Source organism: Grammomys surdaster, unplaced genomic scaffold (assembly GCF_004785775.1).
Source record: "Grammomys surdaster isolate TR1022 unplaced genomic scaffold, NIH_TR_1.0 126185, whole genome shotgun sequence".
Classification (NCBI taxonomy): domain Eukaryota; kingdom Metazoa; phylum Chordata; class Mammalia; order Rodentia; family Muridae; genus Grammomys; species Grammomys surdaster.
The window spans coordinates 6412752-6435603 of record NW_021620991.1 but is presented as its reverse complement, the minus strand read 5'-3'; the positions used below and the strand labels follow the sequence as shown (position 1 = coordinate 6435603).

The 22852-nt window shown below is 40.6% G+C and overlaps 1 protein-coding gene across 1 annotated transcript in view; it reads right to left on the bottom strand.

Annotated features, from left to right (window-relative positions):
- Window positions 1–22852, bottom strand: part of Kif1b (kinesin family member 1B) — a 124722-nt gene that overhangs the window by 53565 nt on the left and 48305 nt on the right. Inside the window, exons 12-19 of the mRNA XM_028757800.1 lie at window positions 20428–20561; window positions 15951–16030; window positions 14404–14479; window positions 9691–9770; window positions 9116–9222; window positions 8227–8310; window positions 7431–7611; window positions 7196–7268 (exon numbers count right to left, since the gene is read on the bottom strand). Coding sequence (XP_028613633.1) covers window positions 7196–7268; window positions 7431–7611; window positions 8227–8310; window positions 9116–9222; window positions 9691–9770; window positions 14404–14479; window positions 15951–16030; window positions 20428–20561 — 815 coding nt within the window. The remainder of the gene's footprint in view (window positions 1–7195; window positions 7269–7430; window positions 7612–8226; window positions 8311–9115; window positions 9223–9690; window positions 9771–14403; window positions 14480–15950; window positions 16031–20427; window positions 20562–22852) is intronic.

The following is a 22852-nucleotide window of genomic DNA, read 5'->3' as shown; positions in this document are numbered from 1 at the left end:
TCCTTTACTGACACCATTATCAGAGATGCTGTTAGCACTAGCAACTAGGGGCTCTTTTGTCTTGTGGTTCCCTTGGCTCTTCTGTTCCTGTGATCCAATCAATGGCAAGACTTTCTCCATTTTGAGCATTTTATTTCTCAATACTTTGATCTCTTCATCTTTCATATTATTTTGCTTTTTGACTTCTTGCAAAATATCTTCCAGCTTGTCTATGTGAACCTTGAGGTCATCTACATCTGTTCCACCTTTCCCAGTGACCATCATATCTTCAATCTTCTCGTCCCCTACCCCAACAGTGTCCCAGACATCCCTGGCCACAGCCCTCCAAGAGTCCCGCTCATTGGGATCTTTCTTCCCATACATGGCACAAAGCTCTTTCATCTTAACAATGGCCAAAGCTTCAATCTCCTGCCGACTGTGCCTGAAATCATTGAGGGCAACCTCATAGCAAATCTCTTTAACAGCCTGAATCTTAAGATCTGAGATGGTGACCCACTTGGAATCTTTACTCAGCCGCCTTCGTTGTGGGATCTGATACATTTTAATAGGCTCTCGTTTCTTTCCGCTGCTGGGGAGGCCACACTTTTTAACAATGGTTTGTAACTTGCTGGGAGGTAGCTTTTCTCTCAGAGAAGTAATCAGTTTCCAGCTCTCTTCACAGGATCTCTTGTCTGAATCGTCCCCGCTATCAGAATCCGCGTCCTTTGGAAAAACAAAATAAAAAAAAATGGCCCCCAAATAATCAAAATTAAAATGTAAAAAGGAAAATCAAATTGATGAAAAAGCAAGCAAAACGGTTTAAACAAATTTAAAAACAAAACAAAAATCTAAAAACAAATTTAAAAAAACCCAAAACCCAAAACCAAAACAAAGTCTAGATGAGGAAATCTATTAAGACCTATGTATATGCGATTACTATTAATATAAATTTGTTTGCATTCCTAATTCAAAGTCCCACTTTTCTGGGATAAATGAAGCACATTTCTTGGAGGGCTGACCAGTCTCTCACTCAGGTCCTGAGAATTTAGTAAACCTAGTGTGAGAACGCACCTCCACCACGCCAAGAAAACACGGAAATCCCTAAGTCCCACACATGCTAACAGCCCATGCAGCCAGTCTCCCACATTTGCCTTGGTTATTGCTGTTGCTTCGTCCAGACTCTCCTTCCCCAAGAGTGAGCACGGATGCGTACAGAGACGTGACGAGCAGGCAGATTAACAAAAGGTTAGTAAGGCTGCAGGTGCCAAGTTTTGTTTAGCTTTACTAAAATGAGCAATCCTAGAAAATGGTTAGATAGAAAGTAGAAAGAGAAGCAAACAGATGATGTTAAAATGTGAGGACTCCTATTTGCAGACCATGTAAGGTTCTTATCAGGCAGATTCCCTTTCCTTTTGGATGGGACGACTTTGAAACTGGTCTTTCTAGAAGTAGATGCTGGATTTGCCATTTTATATTAAGACTTGTTACTCTAAGAACAAGAAAGCATTAAAAAGATCACAGCTTATTTTTTATTTATTTTTTAACATGATGAAGCCAATAAAATCATCCTCTAGAATTTTAAGAAGTTACTAGAACAAAAATTAAGCTGGGCAAATAGCCTTTCATTAAACATAATTAAAAGTTTCCAGAGTAATAGCACATTTTAAACCTGCTTTCTTGGGAGATGGTGCTTGGGCTTTGTACGTGCTAGGCAAGCACTGGACAACTCTAGCTAATAGAGCATCTCAGAAGCTAGGCATGGGAGCTTACGCTAGAGCCACAGCACAGGTGAGCCTGAGATTGGAGGATTGCCACAAGTTCCAGGACAATCTGGATTTGGTATAAGATTGTTCCCAAACAATAACAACAACAACAATAAAATCAATCAAAAAAATTTTCTACAGACAAGAGAAAATAATTCATGTTTTCTATTTAGAAAACTCAGGTGATTTCCAGCTACTTGAAGACTACTACTTTTAAGTGGCATTGCTGCCAGTAAACACAAAGAACCTAGTCTGTGCACAGTGGACAGGTGCACTCGGACTGTCTTCCAGTTAGCTGAGCTGCAGCACTGCTTCTTTTCAAAAAATCGAAAGGAAAATCAAAGCTAGGCTTAAAGTGGTGTGGCTTCACAACAGTTTCAAGTTCTTCTCCTTTTCTCTCTTTTTAGATTTTTACTTATTTTACTCTGTGTGTGTGTGTCTGTGTTTTGCCTATGTGTTCCTATGTGCATGCACCATGTGCATGCCTGGTGCTTGCAGAGGTCAGAAGTGGACAGTGGATTCCCTAGGACTGGAGGTACAGACATTTTTGAGCTTTTTGAGATATGGGTATCTGAAATTAAAACTAGGTCTTCTGGAAGAGTAACAAGTGCTCTTAACTATCAATACATGTTTTCAGCCCAAAACCAACTGTTCTTTTTATTATTTTTTTAATTTAATTTTATGGGTCTGGGTATTTTGCCTGCATGTGTGTCAGTGTACCACAGACATGCCTAGTGTCCAGGGAAGTCAAAAGAGGATGTTGGATCCCCTGAACTGGAGTTACAGACGATTGTGAGCCACTGGAAAGGGTCCTCTGGAAGAGCAGCTTAGCGACTAAACCGTTTCTCCAGTTCTCGTAACCAACTGTTCTTAACGCAAACTTTTCTTGCCTGTGATTATTAAAACTGTTTCTCGGTGTAGCCCTGACTATCATGGAACTCACTCTGTAGACCAAGCTCAGAGATCCGCCTGCCTCTGCCTCCCAATTGCTGAGATTAAAGACATGTGCCACCACCATCCATCAGACATCAAAACTGAATAGCATATCTTATTTTCAAGACACAACTATCTGCACATACGGTCATCTTAGGAGGGAATCAAAAACTAGTATCTGCAATAATGATAATGATTGGGCTTTTGAATTTAAAGACACTGCTATTGATTTGTACTTCTCTTAAATAAACAGGTACTAAACCCACTTATAGACTCTACTTGAAAATTAACAAGGAAAAGCAGATCGAGGCAAGCTTACAGATTCTATACTTTTGAAGTATACTTTTGTGGTATATGCATGTGTACATGTGTGGAAGCCAGAGGTCTATGTTGGATATCTTCCTCTGTCTCTCTACACCTTGTGTCTTCAGACAGGAGCTCTTGTTAAACCTAGAGCTTGTCATTTGCACTAAACTGGCTGGCTATGCGACCCCAGAATCCACCTGGCTGTCCCCAGCCCCAGGTTAGATTAACGCATGTCTCCAGGCCTGGATTCACATGGGCGCGGGGCGATCCAAACCCAAGTCCTCAGGCTTGCACAGCACATGTTTTACTCACTATGACATCTACTTGTCCCTGTTCTCCTTTTCAGTTTACAGAGGCGGGATGGGAGCTTTAAGTATTGCTTAGTGACAAAGGGCTTGCCTAGCATGGGCAAGGCCCTAGGCTCAGTCCCAGCACCACGAAAGGAAACCTTTGTGTATGTGTTGCGCGTGTGGAGGTCAGTGTTCTCCTGCGGTCAGCTAGGCTGGCCAGCCAATGAGGTTTAGAGACTACCTGTCTCTGACGCATCTGGAGGCTAGGGAGTTGCCGTGCCTGGCCCTTCCCCTGGGCCTTTACATGGTGCAGCTACTTGACTGACTGAGCCATGTCCTGTCTCAGGACAACAACAGTAGAAGAAAAAGCATGTCTGCCTTGAGTGGGACTTTTTTCAACTATATAAACGTAGTTTTGTACAACACAAGTTATCTTACAATCTTCCACATAAATATTATTTTATTTCTTGGCTGTTTTTTCTTTTATAATTTCTTAGGGATAAAGTGAATATTTCTGAATCTAGAAAACAGCAAATAGTCTAATCATTACTTAAGTGTCAGACTTGAGAAATCAAAGACACCTTGAAATTCTAAAATGAAACATAATAGTCTATATAAACTCAAAAACTCAAATTAAATCAAACAGTCATAATTTTCTTCCTTTTTAAAACTACTATTAAACTAGCTCTTGCTGGGCAGTGGTGGCGCAGGCCTTTAATCCCAGCACTTGGGAGGCAGAGGCAGGCGAATTTCTGAGTTCGAGGCCAGCCTGGTCTACAGAGTGAGTTCCAGGACAGCCAGGGCTACACAGAGAAACCCTATCTCAAACAAACAAACAAACAAACAACCCCCCCAAAAAAACCTAGCTCATTACAGCTCAAATTTGCTACCGTATCTCATTCTGACCATGATACAAACACAAGTTTTAAGTCTCATTTCAATTAAAGAATATTTAATGCTATTTGGACTCACTGATTACAGAGCTGGAAATACTACTTGGGCCTTGTCACTTCACCTGTCACTAAAAGCTTCATACATGTTTACTGTATACCAAATGCACGATGGGCCTGCCAGAAAGTTCTACAAATGAATCCATGCAACTGAGAAGAAGAGACAGGAATATTGAAAACGCTAGGATGGAGGACACAGGATTCAAGAGCACTGACCGTAAGAGATGTTCACACAGAAGAGGGCTGCATCTGAGAGCTGTCATTACAGAAGATTCATTAACTACAGCTTTAAAAGATTATGGAATGTATATATGTATGCATGTGCATGCATATGTGTGTATTTGAAGGCCTGCTCTTGCCATGACACATGTGTGGAGGCCAGAGGACAACTACAGGAGTCAGTTCTCTCCTTCCACCATGTAGGTTCCAGAGACAAAATTCAGGTCATCAGGCTGGATGATAAGCACCTTTTTCCACTGAGACATCTGGTGGGCTCTGAATTACAATTTTTTAATGCTGTCACTGTGTTAAAAATTATAGTATTTGATATTTAATAATGATATCTAAAAATAATTTGTGAATATTTTAATAAAATAGTGAAAACAGCAATTTCTTCATATTCTCTCAATCTTTATAGGGCACATATTGGTTGACCAACACAGAATCATAAAACCACATTTCTATCAGTAGACTTCTGGATAGAAAGCAACTTCCTTGCTACAAGGGAACTGCCCTTACTATCCTAGCTTACCTTCAGATGCACAGAACAAACAACAACCAGAACATCATTACCTACAGTCTATGGAGGTCCCCCTAAAAAGCAACACTAAGTATATCTTAAAGACAACTTACTTTCTCTTATTAGTATTTCTTCCTCCATCCCTCCTACCCTTCCTTCCTTTCCTCAGGATTGAACCCAGAGCTTCTGCATGCTATGCAATCCCAGTCCCTGTAACCATAACCCCGTTCCCTTTTTAGTTTGTTTTAGATTTGTAGGCAGCATCTTGTTGAGCTGTACAAACTTTCTATGAACCTATGATCCTCTTGCCTCAGCCTTGTAGGTGGCTGGGTTTCAGTTGTGTGACACCATGTCAGGCTCCAGTGTCTTTATGTCAAGGCATAAAATGATCATCAACGTTTGGTTAGTGGGGAGCACCAGATTATCACTCTTTAATGCCTACTTATTTACGGTGTGCTCCCGCAGCCACTAGCACCATCATGACCGGGGAACTTCTGAGAACCTCAGACGTCCAGATCCCGACCCGGGCTCAATCACTACCTATGTTTTTAAAATATTCCCAGTGACTGAGAAGCACTGAGATAAGCTACAAGACTCAAGCTTAAGGTTTAGATCCATGACTTAGCAGGTATGTAAGGCCACTACAGAAGCAAATTTTTAAAATGATGTATGCACAGTAATATTGTTTTCAGCCTTAACCTCAACTACAAACTAAAGGCAATGTTATACATTTACTTCACTTACACACACATCTATCTGTCTAACAGAGTCGTCTCAAGGATCAAGTAAAATGATAGATGTTAAGACTCTTTGTAAATTACAAAGCACTCTACGTTTAAGTAGGAGACACTATTGTTAATAACTAGTGCTTAATTAAACCTTTCCTCCTTGATGTCTCGCAGACCATCAGAGGCATGTTATTAAATTACACTACATAATTATCATAAAAGACTACTTCATGTGTCACAAATCTTTCAAGCCTTAACCATTAAAGCCAAAGCCAAGTGAGTCTTCTAGAGACACTCTCATTATACCATTGATGTTATCTTGTTCCAAGTGCTTAATTTATTCTTCCAATCCATATTTTTCAAGACTTAACTATAAATTTAAAGATAATAAATTAAGTGGTTTAACCCACTACCAAGAACCAAGTGCTCCAACTAAGGCTGCTTTTACTTAGTGTCTTAGCTTCCATGGTCCACAAAGTGATAATTCTCCGACAGAACAAAGCCTGGCATAAGGTTAAAACTTGTATGCTGTGTTTCATACTACAGGAAGAAGCCAGCATCCTCCCCTTGATTTCTCATTAATACCTCCTTTTTTAAAAAAGTAACTTCCTAAACTGTATCAATTGTATTTAACCTCTCTTTGTAGCCCTGGAAGTTCTGCAACTCACTATATAGACCAGGCTGGCCTCAGAGATCCTCCAGCCTCTACCCTTGAGTGCGGGGATTAAAGGTGTGTGCCACCACATCCAGCACCATAGAACCTCTTACTACCAGGGCTGGCCTTAACATTAAAATCTGCTAAGAGCAATTTCTTTATTCATAAGACATTTTTATAAAACCTAGGAAATTAATTATCATCATAAAGTGCTAACCCATTATGGCTGCAACAGTGAACTGACTTTCCGACTGCTTACCCAAAGCCTTTCTCAACCCAGAGCCAGCAGCGTCCCTCTCCTGAGATGGGTATGCAACCCCACTACACTGGTACCACGAAAGCCACCGAGAACCTTACTGAGAATTCAGACTCCATGCAGGGCAACAGAAAAGGATTAACACATGCAACTGTGCAGCAACACTTTTAGACACAATTTAACTTTAAAGAAAAACAATGAAAGAAAAACAACCTGCTCAGCACAAGAACAATCCCCATGTCAGCCTCAGAGCGGAGAATTAGTACTATCAGGTGGCCAGAAACAAAACCAAGGCAAACGCCCACCAAGTTCAATGTTCAAGTACTGTCACTTAAAGGACCACTCCTGGTGCTCATTGAAAAGGCACCACTGAAGGGCAAAGGTGTCTGAAAACTCTCACTATTTCCTCAAAAGGCTCTTGAATGTGATAGAAGTTAAGATCTAATTTTAAGAAAGAAAAGGTACTGAACAGTACCTTTATGGATGTCTTCTTGGACTAAGACTGCCAGAAGATATATGACAGTCCCAGTGAGAGCCTGCTAGAGGCATGAGCACCTGCCCTTCCCAATAGCTGCAGATTCAGGACAGAGCCCTACCAGTCTCTGCTGCTCCAGAAGAAGATCAGCTTCCTCCTTCTCCTTTTTGTAAAGGATCTCCATTTCCTGAAGCCTAGAATTAAAACGGACAACAGAAACAAAATATCAAAATTAGAGTAAGTTATGGAACCACCAGGCTGCCTTGTGAAAGCTGCTGAATGTTTCAAAGCGTCTTACAGGATGGATAACACTCAGGGACAAGCGTCTTACAGGGTGTATAACACTCATGGATTACCTTTTTTCCATCTCCTGCTTCATATCAATCCCTTGTTTTTCGAGAAGCTCTCTCTGAGCGAACGTCCAGTCCACGGGCTCGGAGGGGGTCTCAGCAGAGGGGGTCTTCTCCCGCTCCGCTCGTGCTTGTTCAGGGTGGTTAAAACGAAAGACATGGTTCTTACCCATGATGATCCGGTTCCCTAACAAAACAGAAATAGGGATAAGAATTTATCTGTTTTACAGTGATGCGAATCAAGTCCAGAGCCCTGTAGACAGCAGCACACGTGCCTGACCAATCAGCTACAGACCCACTTCTAAGGAGTCCATTTTAATAAACAGTATCTAGTTTTTAAAATGTTAATCTTGCCAGACAAGGTGGCATATGCTTGTAATCCTAGCACTGAGGAGGCCACAGCAAGAGGCTTACAACTTGGAGGCTATCCCAGGCTACACAGGAAAAACCTATCTCAAAAAATGAAAAACAATTTCACTCTCTTAATATAAGAAGGCAGTTACTAGGCTTTTAATCCCAGCACTCAGGAAGCAGGGATAGGAAGATCTCTGTGGGTCCAACCTGGTCTACATAGTGAATTCTAGGTCAACCAGTACTACTTAATGGGACCCTGTCTCAAAAACAATGAAGATAACCAAATAAGGAGTAACAAAAGCAAGATTAAAAAGACAGTTTTGTAGTTTTTACAAGACCATGAATCCTAGAGTAAGTTTAGCCTTAAAATAGAGTCAAAAGATGTGCTGCTCACAGAAGCCGTATGTACACTGCTGATGACTTCAGACTTCTTTCCTCTGAGCCTCACCTGAGCGAAGCTGAACTGGATGGGCCACCCTCTTGCCATTCACATACGTTTCCGAGCGCTCACAGGGCTCTAAGGTCACAATAACTAGGAAGAATACAAATGATGTTATTATCATAAACCAAACAAGGAGAAGTGGGTCACCACCAGACTCTCAGTAAACAGATCCTTGCAACCAAGAGACTGTGTCTACGAGACAGGGGTTTCTCTTAGTTTCTTTGTGTGGAGTTTTGCTATTTTTGTTTGTTTCAATATTCTACAACTAAAATCGGTATAGGAAGCTATTGGGAGTTATTGCTATGCTAAAAATATTTAACTGAATTTTACATGCCCCCAAAAGAAGGTAGAAAATACTAATTTTGATAAAGTCTGATTCAGCACAAATCTTAAGTATGATACACAAATTAAAGCTAACATTGTGTTTGATGAAGAATTATATGCTCAGGGAAGAAGCTAGTGCCTGGCATGGAAATGCCATCAGTTAGCTGCTGTCATGTTAATGAACTGTGCTGGGGTGGAGACTCACACAAAATTGACTTTTCTTCCCTTTAAGATAAAAATAAAGTCTACTAGGCTAGTATTAAAGATTTTTCAAATCTCCCGTTACCTAGAAGAGTTATTTTTCTCTTACTTTTCTATTAAATAGTTAACATTCAAGACCAGACCTAGTTGCCCACATCCGTGTTCTTGGCAGGAAGAAAGGCCCCCTTTGTTCCTGCTATTTTCATGCTAAGTAACTATGTCTGTCCTCGCATTTATAAACACCCCAAGTTTCTCCAGTCAATATTGATGGACCAAAATTTCCATTAATAGAGACAGGCAATTCCAAATCTTAAAAGTTCTCATACTTCAAGGAAAAGGTGCTTGAGAAATGAAACCACAAAACCCTCACCTTCACCGGTGTTGTTCCTCTCACTCCGAAAGATACAATGCTCTTCTTTAATGTGGGCCCCACTCAGCACTATGTCCTGGCGCCGCTCTGCATCTGCTTGGCCAACCCTGAACACAAGGGGAAGTGTTTCCCAGGGAAATTCAGACACAAAAAGCACTTACAGACAATGAACTGCTTTCTCTCTAAGAACATTCTTTGATATATATATAAAAAAAATGCACCGTTTTTTTATATTGGAGGCTTTCAACTACAAATTCTGTTCTCAAGTACGATGAGCCTTCCTGCATGAGCAATGCACTGGGAAAGCAACACACTGATGTAACTTACACACCATGAGAGACAGAGCAAACCACCTCTCTAGTGACCTCATGTATGTTGTTACAGAGTAATTTTCATTCACGTTCGCCTAGAGGAAACTGAGTACTAACAACTGAGGAGAGGGGAGAAGATCATTTACAATCATTTCAAAAAGGAGAGAGAGAAAATTATTTAAAAAAACATTTTTAGATAATTTCCTTTAGCTATCAGTTATTTAGAAGAAAATATAAAAAACAGCTCAAACAAAGCAAATATACCTTGTAATTCCATCCTTGATATAATAAAGCAAACACTCCGACATTAGTGGGTCTTCATTGAGGTTAACAAGATGAGGAGTCTGAAAAAGGTTAGAGAGTATTACTTTGGGGCAAACACCATGAGAGAGCTGGAGCAACAAGGGTCTGCTGGAGGCCTAAAGGCTTCACAGATGCCCCAGGGTGCGTGCCTATGGTGAGAGCATCAGTAAAAGTCCCAGCGGCAACTCTGAAACTAAGGAAAGAGACCTGCTCTATAGGCCTCCTCAGATCACTACTCCATCCTGTGTAAGAGCCTGAGTTGGGCTGGGTATGGTGGCATTCTGGAGGAAGAGACAGGTAGATCTCATGGCCAACCTGAACTACACAGAGTTTCTGGCCAGTAAGGACTAAACAGTAAGATCTTGTCTCAAAATAAATAAATAAATAAATAAATAAATAAATAAATAAAAATAAAAAATAAAAAATAAGGGGGCTGGAGACATAGCTCAGTAGGCAAGAGGTGTCTGGGAATCAACAGACAACTTGAGGAAGGTGGATCTCTTCTTCAACATTCTGGAGTCTGGGGTTCAAACTCAGGCTGTCTGGTTAGTGTGGCAAGCAACTCTATGAGACAAGTCATGACCAGATCCTCAGAAGGGAAAAGAAAAAGTTAAAACAGACCAAGTCTTAAACAAGCTAAATGCAATTTTTGTAAATGAGTAGATTAAAAATCCTAAAGTAGGGACTGGAGAGATGGCTCAGTGGTTAAGAACACTGCCTTCTTCAGACGACCCGAGTTCAATTCCCAGCAACCACATGGTGGCTCATAAGCATCTGTTATCGGATCTGATGCCCTCTTCAGGCCTGCAGGTGTGTGTGCAGGTAGAGCACTTATATACATACAATAAATACGTAAATCTTTTTTAAAAAGATAAAACTAAAAATCTTAAACCAGCCATGTTTTAAAACACTTTATGCCTTTAATCCTAGCATTCAGGAGGCAGAGGCAGGTGGATCTCTGTGAGTTTGAGGCCAGTCTGATCTGATCTACAGAGCAAGTTTCAGGACAGCCAGGGCTACACAGAAAAACCTGGTCTCAAACAAAACAAAACAACAAAAACTTAAAACAGAGTTTTCAATTTTAATTAAACTATTCATATCCCTTTTTAAATTAAAAAATTCCATTTTAATTAAAATATTCAGTTCCCTCTACAATTTTCATGGCCCTAGTTATTGTCTTTACTAGTATTTATCTTACTGGAAAAAAAATTTAAAGTTAATAACAGCCAACAGCATAAACACCTTCTAAAAGTACTGTTCATCTAACACTAATATTTCTTTTCTTTTTTTGTTTTTTTCGAGACAGGGTTTCTCTGTGTAGCCCTGGCTGTCCTGGAACTCACTCTGTAGACCAGGCTAGCCTTGAACTCTCGTACTCAGAAATCCGCCTGCCTCTGCCTCCCAAGTGCTGAGATTAAAGGCATGTGCCACCACCTCCCGGCTACACTAATATTTCTAAAAAATCTTAAAAAGCATCTTTCTTTGGTGAAAATCCCCCTCTGGAATCCAAAAATAAGTCACATGGTCTTGGGGCCAATATCTACCCGAGATAGTGGCAACAAATATGGAAGAACGGAAGAGAGCAGTGGATGAGCGTGAAGGGAAGGATGTCAAGGGCCGTCTGAAAGGAACTAAGGCGGTATCTGCGTCATCACCAGCTTCTACATTTCTGATGGAAGAAGTGGGCTGCTCCAAAAGCATCAGAAGCCTTGAGAGACAGCAGTCTCTTTCTTTCTCCTCCTCTCCTTCTCTTTCTCCTTGAGGTAGGTATGTGTGTGTGTGTGCGTGCGCATGTGTAGACAAGGCTTATCTGTGTAGCCCTGGTTGTCATAGCCCTGGTTGTCTTGGAACTTTTTCTATATACTAGTCTAGCCTCAAACTCAGAGATGTGCCTGTCTCTGCCTCCTGACTGCAGGGATTAAAGGCGTGTGCTGCATCCACCACCACCACCCGGCTAGTGGGCAGCATTCTTTTTAATCTCATTAGGGGACTAAGAAAAAGGAGCCTCAGCAACAACCTCTACTGAGTCTAAACGTGGTCTGCAGTATTTCTTTTCTTTTCCTGAGAAAAGTCTAGAAAACCTTTGAAAGCAAGAAAAACCTTTGAAAGTAGAGAGTTAAACTTATAATTTTAAGTTGTTTACAATTTACTGAAAATTCTTACTAAATATGATATTGTTACTTATTTTGTTTTTTTGAGACAGTTTATTTGTGTAGCCCTGGCTGTCCCAGAACTCTCTCTGCAGAGCAGACTAGTCTTGAATTCAGAGATCCGCCTGCCGCTGCCTCCCCAGGGCTGCGATTAAGGGCATTTGCCACCATGTCTGGCTAGCTACCAAACTCCTTGTCTAAGTTGTTTTTTTTGCTTGTTTGATTGATTGTTTGTTTTCCCCAAACACCTTGAATCCAGGTGCTTACACATAGCAGAAAAGTTTAGCCGGGCAGTGGTGGAGCACGCCTTTAATCCCAGCACTTGGGAGGCAGAGGCAGGCAGATTTCTGAGTTCGAGGCCAGCCTGGTCTACAGAGTGAGTTCCAGGACAGCCAGGGCTCCAAAGAGAAATCCTGTCTCAAAAAACAAAAAAAAAAAAAACAAAAAACAAAAAAAAAAAAAAAAAAACAAAAAAGAAAGAAAGAAAGAAAGAAAGAAAGAAAGAAAAGAAAAGAAAAGAAAAGAAAAGAAAAGAAAAGTTTAACTGGTGAGTTACAATTCTTAACCCACACACAACAATGCCATGAAAACTTAAGGGCTGTGGAGGTAGCCCAGGTGATAGAGGGCACGCCTCTCACACAATAAGCTCTGGGTTTGATCTCTAGTACCACATATATGGGGAAGGGTGCCACATGCCAATAGTCCCACTGCTTAAGGGGGCAGGGAGATCAGAAGTTCCAAGTCATCCTCCGAGACACATGAGTCTTAAGCCACCCGAGATATATGAGACTCTGCCTCAAAAGAAGAGAACCTTTTTAGAGGTATGCAGGAGCAAAATCTAAGCTCTCTCAAAACCATAACTGCTAGAATCTCTACCGTGCAGGTGCTGTGTGTGAAACAATGGACCCTTGGTAGAACGACTCAACTCTGGGGTCCTCCGAGCTAGAGTGATAGGCAGTTGTTAGCCATCCTACTTGGGTGCCAGGAACCAAAGTAGGCTCCACTGGAAAAACAGCAACTGTGCTTAGCTGCTGAGAATCCCTCCAGCTCCTTTCTTCTTGTTTATGATCCAGGTTGGTTTTGAATATATTATGAAGCAGATACTGGACTCGGATCTTCCTGTATTCACCTCGTAAGTGTTATAATTTAGGTGTGTGTCATCATACCCAGCTAAAACGATATTTTCTGTTGAAAATAGCATATTAGAATTTGTAGAACAGTTTTATGATTATGATTTTTAAAAAAGTAACCAAACGAATCTTCACAAAAATTCTAAGACTAGTTCACATTAAACAAAAGTGCCAACTCAAAACTCTCTGCCCTTGTACTCTAACCTAGAACAGAATCTATGCACATAGATATTTGTTCTTAACAGTACAATAGTAGGACATTGAGCCTGGGGCCATATACATTGTAGGGTACCACTGAGTATGCCCAGAAGCTCCTAAGGGAGTTATCAGTGCTATGACACATATGCTTGGTACATCGCTATATACTCTACTGCTGTTCTACAAAGAAAAGCACAAAACAGTAATTTAATAATGGTATTCTAGTATCCAACACTAGGAAGCAACTCAAGTAAAAAAGAACACATAAGACATGCTATCAACCTAACTAACAAGAAGGTCCCTCATTATTCTACAACTATGATTGCACAAGTAGAAAGAAGAGACAAATCTAATCACATACAAAAAAAAAAAAGAAAAAGAAGAGAAGAAGAGAGGAGAGGAGAGGAGAGGAGAGGAGAGGAGAGGAGAGGAGAGGAGAGAAAAAAGCTTGGTTGGGAGCCAGAGAGATGGCTCAGTGGTTAAGAGCACTGTCTCCTCCCAGAGGTTCTGAGTTCAATTCCCAGCAACTACACGATGGCTCACAACCATATGTAATGGGATCTGATGTCCTCTACTGGCTTTCAGGTGTACGTACAACCAGTGCATTCTTATAAATGAATAAACCTTTAAAAGAAAAGCATGCTAAAGAAACAGAAGCATCTAGAAGGTAAAGATTAGAGCTACTTTATTCAAAGAAATGGTTAGAAGTAACAGAAATCATGAGACAGAGCTGTTGTTCACAAACATCAGCAACTAGAAATGGTTCCCAAAGCTTTAAAGCAGAGCTGATGACCGCTGACTGCAGCAAACTCTTCAACGCTGGGGTTATAGACATGTGACATCCTTCTCAAAATGTATGGTACCACAGATCAAACCCAGGGCTAACTGCACAGTAGGCAAGCACTGAACATAAAAAAAGGAGCATCACTAAAGCAACTGGTGCTACAGCTAGGTCAGGAAGGTAAGAGGAGCAACAAAGAGATGCTTAAACACACCCAAGACTAAAAGTCTCCCTGTCTGGGGTTTTATCTTATGTAACCACTATAATCACTTTACAGCTAGGTTGTCCTTGTATGTAAGATGAAATCAGAAATACCTGACATTAAGCTAAGGATCTAGATAAAAAAGGCTCTCTGGAAGACATGAAGTGGCTAAGACAAACTGTTTTGTTTCTGTTTTACAACATGTTTTCTTACCTTTTTAGGTGAGAAAACACCAAGCGTTCCCCCATCTTCCCGTATGGCAACTCCCATCTCAGCCAACAAGGCTTCTCTTGAAAAACAAAACAAAAACCCAAGCAAATCAGAATACTAAAACCAAAACATCAATTAGACTAGTTTTAAAAGAGCTGGAAAACAAGACAGGCAAAGCAAAAACAGTTGGCTATATCTAATGCTGGCAAGGGAGACAGAGAATGATATGCTTGTCACTGATGAGAACCTATTTTTAAGAGAAACAGTATTCAAAATAAATCAAAGAATACTTCCATGCTAAAGTTCTGTTCATCTAGGTAAGAATTTTGAAAAGTTATATTCCTTAAGGCTATGCATCCAACATGAAAAATTAATTTCCCTAGAATCTAAGAATGCAATCAAAATGACTCGGGGGCTAGCACTCTGGTGTTACCATTAGTGAAGACACAGATTTAATACAGGGGTGAGCGGAAGCGGGTAGCTTGGATATATGAAGTATAGCCTGTGAATGTGACTTTTCTTAAATGTCATGTTCCCATACGCCCCCACCATTTTGGTACAGTAATTATAGGAAGGTTCTGGGTTTTGTTGGTTGTTTTTTTTTTTGTGTGTGTATGTGTGTGTTTATTGTGCATGTGCCTGATGTTGTGGGACCAACTTTGTGAATTTGATTTTCTCCTTCCACCTTCATGTGGGGCGTAGGGCTCTAACTCAGGTAATCAGGCTTGAAAAGCAAGCAACCTTTATGTGCTGAGACATCTTGCCTGCTCCAAAAATTCTAGTTTAAAAGGTCTAAGGTGAGTAAGAAAATTCTTTGTTACGTTTACTAGTCAGAATATCAGAGTTTGTTTTTCCCTCATTTTCATAAAAAGGGAAGATAGGAACTGACTTTTTTTAAGTGGGCAATTATTCCAACAGTATAAACATAGTAAGAATTTTAAAACTTTGCAACCTAACCTATACCTTTAACCCAAAAGGTTCTAGATGAAGTAACTTGACAGAGTAAGAACGGTTCTTTACATATGGGCCATAACCAAGTGAAGTCTACTTTTTACATAAGTAGGACATCTCCTTTACTTAGTATGATTGTCCCCAATCCCAAGCAGCATCAGGTGTGGTAGCCATTAAGACGTGACTCCCTAGAGCGGTGGTTCGCAACCTTCTCAACACTGCAACCCTTTAACGTGATTCTTCATGTTGGGGTGACCCCCAACCATAAAACTGTGTTACTACTTTATAACTATAATTTTGCTACTGTTATGAATAGTAATGCAAGCACTTGATATGCACAGTATCTGACATGTGACCCCTGTCCACAGGTTGAGAACTGCTGCCCTAGAGAATCTTTAAATATGTAGATTTCACTCCAAAGTATAAATGTGATTGGATACACCTTCCCAAGGTAGGTTTATTTGTGTTGTGTTTCAGAAGGGGAGAGGGTTCCTTGTTTTTAATTCTATCTCAGCTTTTTTTTTTTTTTTTTTTTTAACTACAAAAGCCACTAAACTCCCCAGAAAACTTAGTGGCAACAAAGATTTTTATCTCCTGACCTCTCCATTCTGATGGCCTCTGTTTTACGAAGTTTCTCTTCCCAGGTTTCATTCAACTCAGCAATGATCTTCTCTGACTCCTAGGGAAGAACGCACAGATTGAAGGAGAAGAGCCATAGGTTAATATACCGTGTTCAGCAAGGGAAGCATAAAACAGATAATTCCCTCTGAAGACACAGGAAGAATCTAAGAATCTTTTTCTTTTTTAAAAGGTAAGAATCATAAATTTGTTTTTAACTCTACCTCATCTTTTCTTATTACAAAGCAACTCAAACTCAAAATCAAGCTTAAATTAAGTACACATCAGACACACAAATCTTCCAAGTCCTAATCAAAAATAGACAAATAGTGAATCCATATGTCCATTTGCACAAGATAGAGGAAGGGTGATACCAACATCCATTTTGCAAAAGTGCAAAATGCACTTTTTTCTTTCTTTTCTTTGTTTTTTAAATCATGGTTTCAAGTTGTAATATTTACATTGTTTAAAAAGCTTTTTCAAAAGGCTCCAAGGAAAGCCGGGCAGTGGTGGCGCACACCTTTGATCCCAGCACTTGGGAGGCAGAGGTAAGTGGATCTTTGTGAGTTTGAGGGCAGCCTGGTCTACAGAGTGAGTTCCAGGACAGCCAGGGCTACACAGAGATACTCTGTCTCAAAACAAAAAACAAAAAACAAAAGACTCCAAACACTCCAAAGGCATAAAGAAAACGTAAATTGAGTGGCATACTAGCAAACCTTTAGTGCTAGCAAAGACCAAATAACTACTCGCTCTACAATCATCGATAGACAAGAAAACTGGAGATCAAAAATTAAATAATTAACCTAAGTATATCTTATTCCTTGAGCTGGCCTTCCTAAATATTACTGATCTGTACTATTTATTTATTTATTCACTTATTCATTTATTTATTTAGACAGGATCTCATGTAGCCCTGCCTGACCTCAATTCACTATTTAGTCAAAGATGATGCTGAATTCCTGATCTTCCTGGTTCAGCCTTCCGAGTAAGCGCTGAGACTACAGGCATGTGCACTATGCTCAGCTCTTTAGTTCTTGATGAGTCAGTAAGAAGGCAGAAAATTTGGCAGGGCAAATCAGAAATACTTCCCCCCAAAAATACTGTAGCTTAGGTTTTAACGTTTGGAAGATTAGACGCTTACTCCATGGAGCACTGCTTGAAGCCAGCATGTAGCTAAGGCTTCACTGTACGAAAGCTTCCTGAGTAAGTTCAAGTATGGGGCCAAAAGACTGCTTTGGACAGCATTTGCCCTGCCCACTTCTATGATGGATGCTTATAGACATTTATAGGCTAAATCTGGGATACGGCATTCTCAGTACTGGCTTTGATGCAGTCTATAAACATCAGAGCCAGTGGCTAGAGCTACATGCTTACAACTTAGTACTGAGCCGGGCGGAGGTGGTGCACGCCTTTAATCCCAGCACTTGGGAGGCAGAGGCAGGTGGATTTCTGAGTTCGAGGCCAGCCTGGTCTACAGAGTGAGTTCCAGGACAGCCAGGGCTACACAGAGAAACCCTGACTCAAAAAACAAAACAAAACTTAGTACTGAGTAAAAAGACCAAATCATATATATACAGAGATTTCAACTCAGTTCAAGTCATGGCTTTAAAGAAAAATTACATGCCACTATCTTGTTTTTTCTTTTCTTTTTCTCTTTTCCTTTTTCTTTTTTTTTTTTTTTGGGCCAGAGAAGTTTAGAAAGGAATAGGGATACTAGTATTATATGTGGAAACAGGCTACTCAATGGAGAGAGAGAGCAGCACTTATTTAGAAGTAATGTGCGAATGCTGACCTGAAGCTAAACTACAGAGGAGCCAAGGCAAATAAACCGTTAGGAAGATGGATTAGCCTCCATTGTTGCTGTTCTCCATTGCAGTATTTGTCTCTTGCAGTGTCATGCTTTAGGAATGCAGTTCCTAAGACATTCTCAAGCGTTTCTATTGTACAACTGCTGTCCCACACTCAGGACGAAAGATGTTCTCTGGCTGCATCATTAAAATGCAGGCCTGTCCAAAAGGAATTCTCGCCATTCACAACGTAAGAACAGAACCAAGGCGCTTCTGCTTCAGTGAGCTACAGTGTGACTGAGCACAGAGTTCACTGAAGAAAAAGAAGCTACCTGCTATCTAGAATAAAGCTAGAGAAAAAAATATTTTACTTACGTTGCTTCAAGGGAAATTAAGAGAGCAGTTTATGTGCTGATTAAAGTATTACAGTATTACACACTGTTTTCATCAGATGTAGGCATTTGCGGGAGAGCTCTTTGAATAAGGAAAGCATTATTTCCTAAAAGCCACTGGGAATGGCTACTGGTGACCTAATTCTTAAAAAACCCACTTATTGTCTTGACTCCTAACATGTGGCATTACTTTCAGTTGGTTCTAGCTAACAACCAGAAAGAAATTTCTCCTTTACATCAGAGAAGGAAAAAGGTAATCTCAATTGTACAGGAAGGTACAATATAAAAATAGTTAAGATTCAAAATCTCTAAAAGAGGTGAACATTTGCTGTGAACAGTAAGAGGTAAGCTTCACTTTCCCACTGCTGGAGTCCTGCCGGCAACATGGTCACTGACCCCCACTAATGAGGACATTTGTGAATGAACACACCTTCCCACACGAGACTTCAACAGAATTTGTAGGAAAGCTTCCAAGTCGGTTTCTCAACAGCAGAGATTACCCTGTACCTCGCTCGCAACCTCGAATAAAAAGATGTCTCCTTCCTCTCCTTTTACCAGGCATTTTAGAACTTCACTTACTTTCTGAATCAAGACACAAAAGCATTGTTTTTATTTTGGAATCACCTTCTTTTTGAAGAAAGTTATCAAGGGAAAAGATGGGATGATAAAAAAGAACTCTGAAGCCTGCCTCACAGAATGTCTGTTACAGCTCACCTGAAAGCCACAGTGAAAACGTCTGACACAGACTCACCGGCCTCCATAGTGCAGTGCTCAACAAGCCAGCGAGCCTGCCTTCCTCTTTCGTAACTTTGCCTATTACAGTGCTGCTGTTCTCAACTGTCTTCCGATGGGCACAGTTGGTAGTGGGGGATACGGAGTGATGGTGAAGAGGATCCCTGACTGGGAGCATGGTAGTGTCTCCCATATTCTAAGTGAGTTTCCCCTACCCTCGGACTCTTGAATACAAAGGCCAAAAGGATGGAGGCAGCAGGCAGCAAAGAGAACATGATGTTCCTGCTGTGGTCTGATGGCTGGCCACAGCGCTGGCAGTGTGGCCTCAGCACCACAGGTGACAACTGTCTGCTGTCATTGCAGTCACTGAAGGGAAGAGGAGAAGGACTGCTCCTGATTTTCACATTCATGCAGAGACAAAACACAAATGGGCATAGCCAACAACAGACTGAAAGTACCCCTGCATCTGCAGAGCTGGGAGCCAGGGGACAGGGGATAATGTGATAATCAACTTAAACCAATTTAAAATTAGATACACGTCTGACTGTCAGTGATAGTACTGCCAGAGAAGCTAAGGAGAGAAGACCCACCACGAATGTGGCAGCACTATCCTGTGAATTAGGGTTCAAGACCAAAATAAAGAGGGGCAAGGAGAAAGCCAGGTGAGTCTACCATTCTCCTTTCTCTGCTTCCGGATCTTCGAAGACGAGCAAGCGGCCTCACGTGACCTCCTAGCCACGCCTTCTCTTTAGATTAACCTCAAACCATGAGATGAAATGAACTCTCCCTTACGCTGCTTCTCAGGTATTTGGCTCCAACAAGTAACTGATACAGCGGGCAATCTACAGCTGTGTAGCACCGAGGCCCACAGATCCCAGCTGCACCAGAGAGGCAGAGAAAGCCCTCTTCTGCCATAACTAAGGGCTTTGTGAGTTCTAAAAGGTATAATTTCATGTAACCTAATAAACCTGCTACCACTACTCAAATGTTCAAACTTTCAGTTAATTATATATTAATATTACTAATAGAAGAATGACTCTATGGAGAATTCTATCTTCAGTGAAACCAAATTTTCCGATAAGTTATTCCATTTAAATTATTACTACTTTAGAAAGGGTTTCATATTACCTCGGCTGGCCTCAAAACTACGAAGCCAGGATGATGCTGACCACCTAATCCTCCTTTCTCCATCTCCTGAATACTGGCTTAGCAGGCTCATGCCACTATGTCTAGCTTTAAAACTAAATGTCTAACTAGCAACTTGACTGTGACTTATAAATTACCCTCAAATTAATGTAACAACTCTCTCTCTACTCATCAGCTATTTTGCATGACTAACTTAGGACCTTTTCATCTCTGGCCAAGTCAAACTCAAACATTCTAATAAAAAGAAATTAACTTAAATAAAACAAATAATTTCATTTTCAGGGCACCTCTAACTGTTAGCCTCTCCACATGCTAAGCCAAAGTTTCTGTGCTGCTCATCCAGTCCTAGTCCCGCCTTCTAGAACGACACAGAATGCTCTGCATTCCATCTTTAGACTCACCTTTAGACGTTCGATGGCCTCCTCCCCTCCAGGGGTAGACATGATCCTCTCTTGAATACTGGTCACAGATGTTAAGCCCACCTGACTAGTAAGTGAGCATGAAGATGGAGATGAAGTAAGAGACCCCATGGATGCTGTGGAAAAATTGCCAGGGCGTTGATTCTCAGAGGCTAGCAAGTACCTATGCTTATTGTTCTGAAAATCTTTCAGATCTGAGAGACAGAAAAAAGAAAAGGTAGAAAAAAAGAAGGAGAGGAGCAGAGGAGGAAAAAAGACAGGAAGGAACACCAGTGTGAGAAAGGACAGCATCAAAGCACAAGGTTAACACAGGATCTAACACAGACAAGCTATGAAACTGTATTAGATGGCAGTTCTAAAACATGTCGCTCTTTAATACTGACCCTAAGCAGTCAGCCACCTCTGCATTTAGAACTGAGACATTTCCAGTGTGGGAGGGCAGAGCCAGAGCTTGAAAGATGTTTTTCCTAAACAGGTACACTAAAGCAAACTAAGCCTTTAAAGTCTTCCAATTATTCGAAGTCTTCAGTATCTACAGTTTTACTCAATTTTTAAAGTCCAGTTGTTTTTAACAGAAAGGGACAAATAGCAATTAATACCATATACTGGCCTAGTTTAGTGTTCAATGGAATTGAGAAATGTTAGTTACAACCCTGAGCATTTAGTAGTCTTTGCATAGAAGCATTTTAACATGCCAAAGATACATTCTAAATTAAAAGAACTGTAGAAATGGCAATAATTTTGAGGAAGCATAGTATGATATTCATAGTGAATAGTTGTTCCAATAGGAAAGAACAATTAGTGAATTAACAAGTTTTAGTATATTTCCCATTTATGAGTCACAGTAAACAAAAACTACAAACCACTTGATAATTTAAGTAAAAACTTCCTGTGCCTAATGGCACAATCACTGGAACACTGGGAACTCTCCTCCCTAGTATGACAGGCAAGTTTTCAAGACATATTTGCACTAACTAAGGTCTGGAATACAACTGAAAATTATGATCTTAAACTTGGTCCTGGTAAAAAGTCCACCAATAACAAAACCCACTGATTTGATTTTTTGTGATTTCATTCATTAGTCATCCTTCTCAAATGCAAAGAAAAATCATTGGTGCAATCCGTTTGTCTTGTTTGTTTGAAGACAGAGTCTCAGGAAGCTCAGCCTAACCCCACACTTGCTTTATGGCCAAGAATGACCTTGAACTCTTGACTCTCTGGGCTCCCACTCCTGAATGCAGATACTGTGGGATTATAGGTGTGTGCTAACGTGTCCACTTATACTTCTATATTAAAATTACTCATTAAGAAGTTTTAAAAATTACATTGATTTCTTTTGTGTGTGTTCCTGTGTGGTCAGAAAACAACTTGTGAGAGTCAGTACTCTCCTACCATGTGGGAACCACGGATCTAAATCAGGTCCTAGGTTTGGTAGCAAGCACCTTTACCTACTGAGCCATCTTGCTGGTCCTTATTTTTAAATTTGAGAGAATCTACATTACTTAAATTCATATCAAAGCTAGATTTTCCTTAAAGGATATGAGGCAATGGAAATAGTTGGGAAAACAGTCACTGGGTTTACTCATTTTTACTATGTAACAAAAACCAGTTCTTGAAGTCTGCCTGTGGTAGTTGCTTCAAGACAGTTTGAAAACTACCATCTGCAGATTAAAAGGGAAACATGGGGAAACAAGCAAAGAGGCATGTTTAAAAAGCAAACAGGAACTGGAGCAAAAATCATCCATCAGATGATGGCAGCAAGGTGGGAAGGAGGGATGGACGGAGGTTAGATGGTCCTGTGGACACATGCAAGCCGTAAATGAATTAAAAGAAGTAGATCCAAAAGGAAACTGAGAAGGAGCCAGGGCTGCCCTCCTTTGAGGCTATGAGATTAAAACTTAGTCATGCATGGTTTTCAGGAAATGCCACAGCAGCTCAGAAAAGATCAGCAACAGGCCAGCAGTAGCACCTTGAACACAAAAGCAAGAACAAGAAGGCACCCTCTTCACACCAATATCCTTCAGCCTTGGAGATCTCAGACAGAGCTGTTCCAGGCCCAAGAGCCACATGCATGATTGGGCATCCCAGTTCTCTGGGCTAAAGTCAGCACAGTAACTGGTAGCACCTTTGGGATCTTCTGTGTGTTCCCTTGTCCCCAAACTGAGATTTGACATGTTTTAATGAGTTATCTTAAAAGCATAAACAACTACTTCCTTGTCAACTTAACATTTATATAAAGATATCTTCATTAAGTCATATACTTTAGATATCTATTTTAAATTTTTAAATATTAATTTGTGAAAAGAGGAAAAAAATGTCTATCTAATGATCAAGTAAGATAAGGCCCAAGACAGGAAGAAAAATCATCGGAGCTAAGCACAGGTGAGTGCTAACCCAGCTTGCAGAG